This window comes from Phalaenopsis equestris, unplaced genomic scaffold (genome assembly GCF_001263595.1).
Source record: "Phalaenopsis equestris unplaced genomic scaffold, ASM126359v1 Scaffold220379, whole genome shotgun sequence".
Classification (NCBI taxonomy): Eukaryota; Viridiplantae; Streptophyta; class Magnoliopsida; order Asparagales; family Orchidaceae; genus Phalaenopsis; species Phalaenopsis equestris.
Genome location: NW_018238668.1, coordinates 198115 through 209010, shown reverse-complemented (window position 1 = coordinate 209010; position 10896 = coordinate 198115). Strand labels below are relative to the sequence as shown.

The 10896-nt window shown below is 34.0% G+C and overlaps 1 protein-coding gene and 1 pseudogene across 2 annotated transcripts in view; one reads left to right on the top strand and one right to left on the bottom strand.

The window, feature by feature from the left end:
• LOC110037498 (brefeldin A-inhibited guanine nucleotide-exchange protein 5) overlaps positions 1-10896 on the bottom strand; it is a 61384-nt gene that overhangs the window by 35229 nt on the left and 15259 nt on the right. For both annotated transcript variants that reach the window (XM_020742154.1, XM_020742155.1), the window contains exons 6-7: positions 1293-1350; positions 1133-1217 (exon numbers count right to left, since the gene is read on the bottom strand). In XM_020742154.1, coding sequence (XP_020597813.1) covers positions 1133-1217; positions 1293-1350 — 143 coding nt within the window. The remainder of the gene's footprint in view (positions 1-1132; positions 1218-1292; positions 1351-10896) is intronic.
• Positions 9619-10896, top strand: part of LOC110037502 — a 1729-nt pseudogene continuing 451 nt past the window's right edge.

Here is a 10896-nt window from a genome sequence, read left to right as displayed (position 1 = left end):
GCACTATCTCTAGCTAACCATATCCATTCTCTTCTAATTCATGATTTAATTTTAATCGAATATGAATGTATCTATCTATATATTAGAAGGAATGGTCAGAGGCTATTATACGAGCTTCCAGCCACTCCTAATGTGCCTACAATTTGAGTACCACCTCCTTAAGGCTCACATCTCTAGAATGGATTCGAACCCCCAACCTAAGGGATCTTATATCGAGGATGCCAACCAACAGACCCGAGTATGCGACATTATATATATTCATTCATAAAGGAAATCGGTATTTGTCAAAGACCCAAATACTGATTTCTCACGCGCTAGGCCCCATGATAAAATATCAAGCAGAATTTAAGTTGTAAAAATTTTTCAATGTGTGTGTGTGTGTGTGTGTGTGTCTATATACATATAGATACATACATACATACATACTTGATAGATACATACATACATACATACATATTGATAGATACATACATACATATAGATAGATACATACATATAGATAGATACATATACGTACATATGTAAATGTCTATATATAAATATCTATATATACGTATATACATCGATCTATACATACATATGTAGATATATAAAATATATATATGCATATACACACATATACAGACACACACATACACATATATACATATATATATATATATATATACATATATATATAAGTTTAAATCATAACAGCTCGTGTGATAGTGTAGTTATGTGTTTTCTTTTACGCAGATTTGGTCCAGGTTCAAATCCAAGACTACATCTATTTTTTTCAATTAATTTTAACAAGTTAATTTTGAGTTAAATACGAACAAGAATATTTAAATCGAACCAAAATAAAGAGAGAGAGAGAGAGAGAGATGTGCCGCTCGCCGTGATTCTTTGGTTGGTATCCGCAAAGTGAGTTCTAAGTCCTAGAGTCACGGGTTCGAGCCCGATTGAGTGCATCTGCCTTGCCGCTCGTATATATTTATATGTATAGATATATTGATATGTATATATATTTATATGTATAGATACATAGATATATAGATACTAGATATGTATGTGCGTATGTATATATCTATACATATGTATATATGTAAATTTGTAGATATGTACGTGTGTGTGTGTGTGTGTATTATCTTGCCTCATCAGATTCCATTCGTCTGAAAACAATACTGATTATTTGGGTCAACATTGCCTTTGAGGTAGCCTGATTTATGGGACTCTTGCTGCCACAGGAAGACAAAAGATTAAAAAAATTAAAGAAAGTCTCCATATAAAATATATATTAAGCTACCAGTTACCTGTTAAGTGCAATGTTGTAGCACACTCTAATCACCCCCAACAATGGCTCTCCATGAACTGTGATAGAAGAAGGCGGTTTAACATAAATCATAAATGGGACACTCATACGACAACAGAGCAGTATTTCAGAAGTAAAACATGAAATCTTCTAAACTCAATATCCAATCTTCGACAATTTTAACCTTAAAAAGTCAAACCAACAGCGATGATAACAAGCAATCAGAGGAAATAGATAGAAAAGATGAAACGAAAGGGAATTGAGAAAAAGGAACTAAAAGAGGAAAATAAAAAAATGGGGATGGTAGCTAGGGTTTGAGGAGATCAAATTTCATTTGTTATTTAATCATTAATTATCAGAATCCTATCGAACTTATTAAAGCAAGGATAGGCTTGTAACGACACTCAATGCACATATATATAAAGTTTCTTAAGCATAGTTCATAAGCATGAAATAAGCCTTTTAAATTTACATAAATTAAAACCAATTTTTAAATCTGACTATATCTTTTAAAGTAATCAATCGAAATATTGTTTATTAAAAAGCCCTTATCAGTAAGGGCTTTGAACTCCACAGTAGTATTATAGTGTCTAACGGTGCAAAAAACATCTCGAGTCTTTTGTCTAACTCATCCCCCACGTCTCTTATAACAAAATAATAATATTAATAATAATAATAAATCATAATCTGAATCTCATCACCCACCCTTCGTCTAAGCTAATTATCATGCCTCATTCTCACACTCTATCTCCTAGACTAGCCTCTACACTCAGAAATCTTTTCGTCTTTGCCATTCACGCATAGTGGGTAAATCCATCACCCTCCAACACCAAAAATCACTCAAATCTGCCTTCCTCTCCACCTCATTATCTCGTCCAGCACTTTGCCTATAGCTCCCTAGACATCCAACCTCCCCACTTCCAAGTCTCGCCTGTCTTCTCCTCATTCATGATCTACATCGACAAAAATCACTTATCCTACCCTTACCCAAGTTAAAAAATGCTTAATATTGAAGCAGCAAGATATTCAGAAGGGTCATCATTAGAGAATGTTTGACGGACAACTTCTTAACTCATTCGCCCCCTTCCTCTATCTCCAGCTTGTTCCATCACCAGCCTTCTAATTTTCCTCGAAGATTTCACATCATTGCCAAGCTACAAAACTCAAAATAGCAATCACGCCGCTCTCTTCCTCGCTCCCCCTCTCAATCACATTCACACACCTCCATTCCTCTCATATCTCCAGCTGCTGCCACGATGCCAACAAACAACTACCCCTACCATTCCACAAACTCACTCGCAAATCCAAACAACCCCCTTTTCAAACTCTCTCTCTCTCTCTCTCTCTCTCTCTCTCTCTCTCTTTTTGTGTGTGTGAGTGAAACCCATAGTTGACAATCACAGCACAAGTAAATCTCATGCATGCATTTCTTAGTACAACAACAACAAAAGAATTATACAAGTTACAAAATCCCTCTTGCAATTATCCAATGCGCATGTTTCTTAGCATCATGGGTTTGAAGATCATGGGCACAATGCCTTAGGACAAAGGCCACATAGCATATTACCTAGCACAGTATGTACGCCCAAAACTCATCCTTAAATGCAACCTACATGAGAGGAACATTGAGACGCTGCTAAAACTTGGATTGAAGTGGACTTAAACAGAACTGCATATAAATGTAATAAAATGAGAAAAAATTAAATAAAAAACTGTAAAATAAGAAAAAATGATAAAAAAAAATAAAGTGCAAATATGTATTCAAACATCAGCTTCACATGAAGTCATAAGAAACAGATAGGAGAACCCGAAGCTGGTCTATGGGAAAGAGCAGAACTTCCTCACTATGATCGAATACTCCAAATTCTAAGAACTATAAGCCAAATAAGTTAAAATGAAGACAAATAGACAAAGAGACACTATAAGAGGAAAATTGATTTTTTGTAAGGCCCGCCACACTAAAATACATTCAATAAAGGCATAATTATGACTTTTTCAAATATGAGAAAGAATCAAACTCATAAAATTCACCGAATTTGCAAAACATACATAAAAGCAGGCAGAAGGCAATCATTCAAATTAAAAAATAAAACAGTGTATGTCTTGATGACATAATTTTAAGTTCCCTAGGAACATTGTGAGGCAAGCTTTAACCTGAATTCAACGCCATACAAAATATGCAAATGCATCATGCAACGGCACCTAAAATTGTGCTAAAGTTTTATACAGGTGAACCAAAAGTCATACAAAAGAATCATGCAGGCGAATTCAAAATCGTGTGAATGCATCAAAAGCAAAATCATTCAAATGTGTCCCAACAAACATATTAAAACTCAAGCATAAGAGAACGCTATGTAGACTAAATATGAGACAATTTCAAATTTAACCAATCTCCAAAGGACAATCAATTTCAAAATTTTAAACTCTCATTCAAAATCCAAAAAAACTTGACACCTATGTGCATGTAATACCCAATTTTGGCTAAAACAGGTAAAAGTTTAATCATTTTAAGATAAACCTAATTTTCGCATCCACTGAAATCCAACCAAACTAATGTTATAAAATTCGACATTTTATAACTATCAAGTGGATAAAAAATAGTATATAAAAATTATTAACATAATTTATTTTATAAAATATTAAATCATAACTCAATTTAATGTTATTCTAATTATCTTTAACTTAATTAAATCCTAGTTAAAACACTTGAGCACCGTAGGTTTTCGACTTTTGACGATATGCAATGGTGGAATGGGGTTTTGATGGAGAGATTAATCGTGAGGTATAAATTTAAGTGGATATGAGTAAGCTAGATATTTTTCCTTGTTTCCCTGCCGTCTCAGCATTCTTTCATCCCAAAACTGTAGCGAGAGACAGGATCGCGTGGGATAGACAGCGGGAGGGAAGCCAGAGCTCTCAAGTTAGGAGCTTTGGGAAGAAATCAGTAAGTGAAATCTTACTTTCATGCAATTTGAACACTTCCTTTCCCCTTCGTTGGTTGTTTCCATTAATCTGAAGCAGTCCACGACTCCAGCACTATAGTTGAAGGCATAAGCAAGACCGAGAGAGGCAAGCTGAGAATTGTATGTCTCAAGTAAGGCTGTTAGAGGGAAAAAAGGAAGTAAGAGGAAGAAAGGAAAAAAGAGATGGGAATAGAAGAATCTTTAGGGGGAGAACTTAAAACGGGAAAAACATATCGATGTGAGTAATAGCACTTGAATTATATTTGGGTTAAATTAAGACCTAAGTTAAGAATTTTATGAAATCCCAAGAAAATTATGATTTCAAAAGTAGTCTACTCTAAATGGCGAGCTTGAGAAGAGCTTGAGGAAACTCGTTGCGAGGTTGTTTCGTCAACGCAGATGAAATAATCATATGCTAAATTAATATGCACATCTTGTTGTATGATTACTACGTGTATGACTACTGAGTGATTTATTGATATGCGAATGTATTTAAAATTTTCTGCATATTGTCGAATATATGCATATATTACATGAATGCAAACTTGAGCCGACACTGATTATATTTTTAATTTTACTGTTTTTATTGATCTAGTGAGCATGTTTATTAAACAATGGCTTGCAGGTATCTTATAACATTATATATGCATATGATAAATCATTTGCATATGATAAATCATTTGCATATGATGAACGATTTTTATAGGAAATATGCTCAAGAAAATGTTACAACTTTTGTGATATGTATGTTACTATATGAATGACCTACAAGTATTGATGACAGGAAAGCTTAGAATTCCAGACTCCTGATATTTAGGCAGGGATGAAGTTGTTGGTATCAATGGGGCTATTGATAACTAATATGTTGGGAGATACCCGACATTTATTAATAGTTGTATAGCCGACAGGCTGGGTGACAATCCAATGATATGAAATTAAATTAATTTAATTAAAACTTATGCAGGTACAAGTGATATTCATATGAAGCAGTTAAAGATATTCATATGATCGTGCTCGAACGAATGAAATATATTATTACAGCTCATTATTGTTTAATGCATTCATACCATTTTACTTCAGATGCTTCGTATGATTTAAACATGTTTGTGTTACGTACTGATGTAATGCATATCAGTTATGATTGAACATGCACATTGCTTTCTTTATCTATAAAATATTATTTTTGGCTTGATTATTTTGTTGAGCTTGTAGCTCATTTATTTATGTTAATGATTTCAAGAAGAGAGAAAGAACACGAGCGATTAACTGGGTGTGACATTATACAGCTTTTCGACAGAAGAGTGTTCGAAGTGTAAAGAATTTTGAGTATGTATATTTATATGTTAGATTTTAGCAACTTTGTATATATTTTGATGTTATTGCTATGCGCTCTTTCAGGCAATTGTGAATATAATTGAATTATGAAATGAATAGCATTGTAAATATTTTTGACGATTGAGTTAGACTAATTTGTTACCCATTGAGTCCTCATTAGAGAAAGTCAGAACTGCTGTGGTAAGAGTTTTTCCTGACTAAGTCGTTCATATCTATTGCACTACGATTGACCCTAAGAGGGAAGTCAGTGGGGTGTGACAATGCATTCCCAAGCAAGTCACAAGTCCAATCCTCCACAACATGAGTATTGAAATTGAAAATACTTGTATTACAGAATGCCGCATAAACATATCTTCTCAATCTAATGTAAGGAACTCTTCAATACATACTAGGAATGACTCATCTATGAATCTAATAAAATTTCTTTCTTCCATTTACATACAGTCTTCAAAGTCTTTAAAAATCATTTAAAAGTAAAAACCTTTGATACCATTTCACTTAATAAATACAATAAAGACTTTAAACTACAAGCACAATCCTTTATAGACTTTATTAGAGCAAACAAGGCCTGCGATACAAATAAAACTTAAATAAATTTGAACCATATGCAAACCACGAACTTAATACCCTGTGAGCAAACATGCAATTCTCAAAAATCCAAAATAACAAAATGAAATCATTCAAAAAATGAAGGTAAATCTCAACCAGATTTTTCACCAAATACAAACTTAAAAAAATTCAAACGAAAATTATTATTTCTAAAGTTAAAATAATAATTCAAAAACCCTCCAGAATATTATCAAGCGGGAAAATTTAAGTTTAATCTTAAGCATATAAAAAGAAAATATGATATCAAATGTATCTCTATGATCCCTCTCAAAGATCACAAGCTAGTAAGGATGCAAAATGTGTTCTTTGATTATGCGGCTTTGTCACCAAATAGCACCATTAAAAAAAGATTATGACTGGATCTCTTTGATAAGATGATTTACCCTAAAATGATACAAATAAATTAGAGTCAAAACTAGAGTATGCAAGTTCCCCAAGGACCCAAATTTACTGAGTGATGAATCGAATAGCATTTGATAGAATATAAAATCGCTTATTACCTGATGTCAACATAAAAATATTCTTTTTAAGAAAAATAATCAGCCTAGATCTATAAAATTTTCTTAAAAAAAAGCAACTACTGATTATTGATCAAGATTCTTTGGTCATGTTGAACATAATGTCTCCTCTAATTAATAAATTAGATTCCAAAAAAACCGAGGATGACAAAATCAAATGATTTTGATCGTGTTCATCATGATTCAATTTGTCATTCTTTTAAAATTGGGTTTATCATCATTTCCCTTAACATGAGCTCAAAACTAAATATAGTATTTTTTTTCAATTTAAAAGTAAAACTGAAGCTACTATATGCTAAACACTTAAGCCTAACGAAACCTTAATAAAACATTCTCTCTCCTAAACAATAAGGGTAATTATCCATAGGGTTTATGTATATGAAAAAAAATACAATTAGATTTTAAGGTCCTTGCAAAATGAAGATAAAATCTTTAAATAGTGTCTTATCTGAAATTCAATATGTATTTTAAAATTTTGACCTAAAGCACAAAACCCTTTGAAGAGAACTAACATAAATTTTTGGAGCTCACAAATCGCTACATACTCTGCTCAAGAATGTTTCTTTTCCCATCTTGACTAATTGATTATGCTATAGTAGCAAGTAAACTAGAAAAAAATTAAGCATCAAATTTTTTCTCAAAATAATCCTATCATAAGTCAAACTTCATTTGAGGATAGTTCTAAATTATGCAATGATCACATATAACATGCTCATATAAATATTTGATTGCATAGTTTTTAATTTACTTAAACATAAGATTTGAGGTATAAATCTAAAATTTTTACTGAATTAAATCTAAAAAATAAATTACTTATTATTATATCTTAATTTCTAGATGTTTAGCATTTGAATTAAAAACCTAATTTTTGCAGAAGTTTGAATAAATTTACTAGCCAAACTTTATCCGAAACCATTCAGAAAATATTATTTAAAATTTTATGTCCATATGATATGAAAATTAATGTAGAAAAAAAATATATTGTGATTTAAATGAATGTTAAAAGAGCAAAATAAAGGAAAATTTAATAATCTAATTGTAATATTAGGAATATTTTGAAATAAAATTGATTTGACATATAAGCATTGAATAAAAAATATGCAAATTAGCTAATATGATTTATATATTTGCACAAAAAAAACTAGAGAAAAATACTATTTTATATAAAATATAGTTTAGATAAAAAAATTTGTATTAATTATACGAGAACTACAACTAATGTCTAAAGTATTAGGCAAAAAGTAACCAAAAAAATAATAATAGTCAATAAGCTATATTTTACAGTAAACCTTGAGAGAATATTTACATGAAATATAATGTATTATGATAAGTTCATGTTTGCAAATGATTTTCAATTATTTATCTTTCATATTAAATGATATATCATATTGATATGAATGGAACAGAAGTTTATATGCTATTCTATAATTATTTATAATGTAGCACACAATGGTCATAAAAAGAACATTTAAAAGCAAATAATTGAATGCTAATAAAATCAATTATATACAAATACTATCATGTATATTCTGAATGATAAAATATTCCCTCTTATAATATTAGTACGGATGCTAATGTAACCAACATGTTGATGACTTTTACCTTCCACTTTGAACAATAGAATAAATATCTACAGCCCACTATGATGATGAGGGACATATTGGCCAAGATCAGGTTGGTGTCATTCTACCTCAATTAATAATGAACATGAACTACAACCAACCATGCTAATAAAAAATGTAGCAACCAGAAGTCAGTTAGAATTATTTATTGATGTTGTTGAGATAGATGTATTAAATATATATTGTAGTGCATGTTAAAAATATGTAAACAACTGTTGAAACATCTAATTTAAATTACAGGATTTATTGTCTTTTCTGTTAAGACTTATAATAGGAAATAATTTATTCCTATAATAAGTTACGAGAATAAATTATTTCTTTAGATTAAGGAGATCTTTACTTTCCTATTTTATATTTATCTCCTTTCCTATTTTATGTTATTTCTTAGTATCTCCTAATAATTAATATGAATTAATTATAGGAGATATCAGGTGATATATTTTTCCTTTCATATCATTTCATTTTTTATTATTTTTTCCTATTATATGATTCTTATAAGGGTTATTTATACCCCCGTTCATATCAATGAAATGAATATCAAGTATTCCACAATATTCCGCATTATTTCTGAATTTTAACATGGTATCAGAGCCTAATTTCATGCTCTAGCCACCGGTCTTCTTTTGAGAATTGTCGGACTCCCTTCCTGCAATCCTTTGTGCAGGGAGGGGCACTCTTCTTCTCTCCCGGCATCTTCTTGGTGGTCAGAACTTCACCCTCAAGTACCAACTTCCGAATAAAGACCTCGAATAGTTGCATCGTTGCATCTTTACATGATCGATGAGTACAATCGCATCATTGCATCTTCTTCTGTCGGCAGCGAATACGGTTTATATTTCTCCCCGTGCGGCAGGCAAGTTCACCATGATGTCGTTCGCTTTTCCACCGTGGTGGATTCCGTTGGCCCCTAATTAATTATAGGAGATATCAGGTGATATATTTTTCCTTTCATATCATTTCATTTTTTATTATTTTTTCCTATTATATGATTCTTATAAGGGTTATTTATACCCCCGTTCATATCAATGAAATGAATATCAAGTATTCCACAATATTCCGCATTATTTCTGAATTTTAACATGGTATCAGAGCCTAATTTCATGCTCTAGCCACCGGTCTTCTTTTGAGAATTGTCGGACTCCCTTCCTGCAATCCTTTGTGCAGGGAGGGGCACTCTTCTTCTCTCCCGGCATCTTCTTGGTGGTCAGAACTTCACCCTCAAGTACCAACTTCCGAATAAAGACCTCGAATAGTTGCATCGTTGCATCTTTACATGATCGATGAGTACAATCGCATCATTGCATCTTCTTCTGTCGGCAGCGAATACGGTTTATATTTCTCCCCGTGCGGCAGGCAAGTTCACCATGATGTCGTTCGCTTTTCCACCGTGGTGGATTCCGTTGGCCCCTGGCGCTGGTGACGGAGTAGGCGGAAACATCTCTTCACCGTCCGATACGGGGATGATCCCGCTTGATGACGAAAACAAAGCTGATTTTCTGAAGCATAAATCGCTGAGGCGGGGCTTGAAAATGACGGAAAAAATAGGGGATCCGAAGACGTTGTAGGTAGAGAAGAGGTTGAACTCCGTAATCATGGAAAAGGGGGCGCCAACGGGAGAGCCAAAGGCCCCGATGCCGGTCTTGACGGATAGGGTGAAAGGGTTGAAGGGCTCGTTGGGACGATAAGAAACGGGGAAAGCAAGACTGGACTCGAATGCGGTGGTGAGATCAAAGCGGAGATAGCGCGTATCACCGGCGGCGGCGCCGAAAAGGAACGGGATGCTGATGGGAAGCTTCGCCCGAGCAAGGGTCGCTTGTCCTCCCGAAACTTGAGCGACGCCTTCATCAGAAACAAACAACAGAAGAAAGAACGGGCATTGTTCTTGATTTTGGTGACGACGTTAGTCACACCGTACCAATATATGAAGGATATGCCCTTCCTCATGCCATCCTCCATTTGAATCTCGTCGGTCGTGACCTTACCAATGCTCTGATGAAGATTCTCACTGGCCTCCCCTTCACCCCCTACCGCCGAACGAGAAATTGTGAGGGATGTGAAGGAGAAACTCGCTTATGTTGCATTGGATTACGAACAGGAGCTGGAGACTGCGAAGAATAGCTCTTCCGTCGAAAAAACCTATGAGCTTCCTGATGGGCTGGTGATCACCATAGGAGCTGAGCGTTTCAGATGCCCTGAGGTTCTCTTCCAGCCATCCATGATTGGAATGGGGTCGGGAATGGAGTCTGCTGGCATTCATGAGACGACATATAACTCCATTATGAAGTGCGATGTGGACATCAGGAAGGATTTGTATGGTAATATTGTGCTTAGTGGTGGCTCAACCATGTTTCCAGAGATTGTTGATCGGATGAGCAAGGAAATCACAGCGTTTGCCCCAAGTAGGGCTGTAAACGAGCCGAGCTTGAGCGAGCTCAGGCTTAGCTCGTGTTCGGCTCGTTCGAAATAGCTCGTGTTCGAAATCGGCTCGTGTTCGAAATCGGCTCGTGAACAGTGTGTTCGTGTTCGGCTCGATTTAAATATTTGTGTTCGTGTTCGGC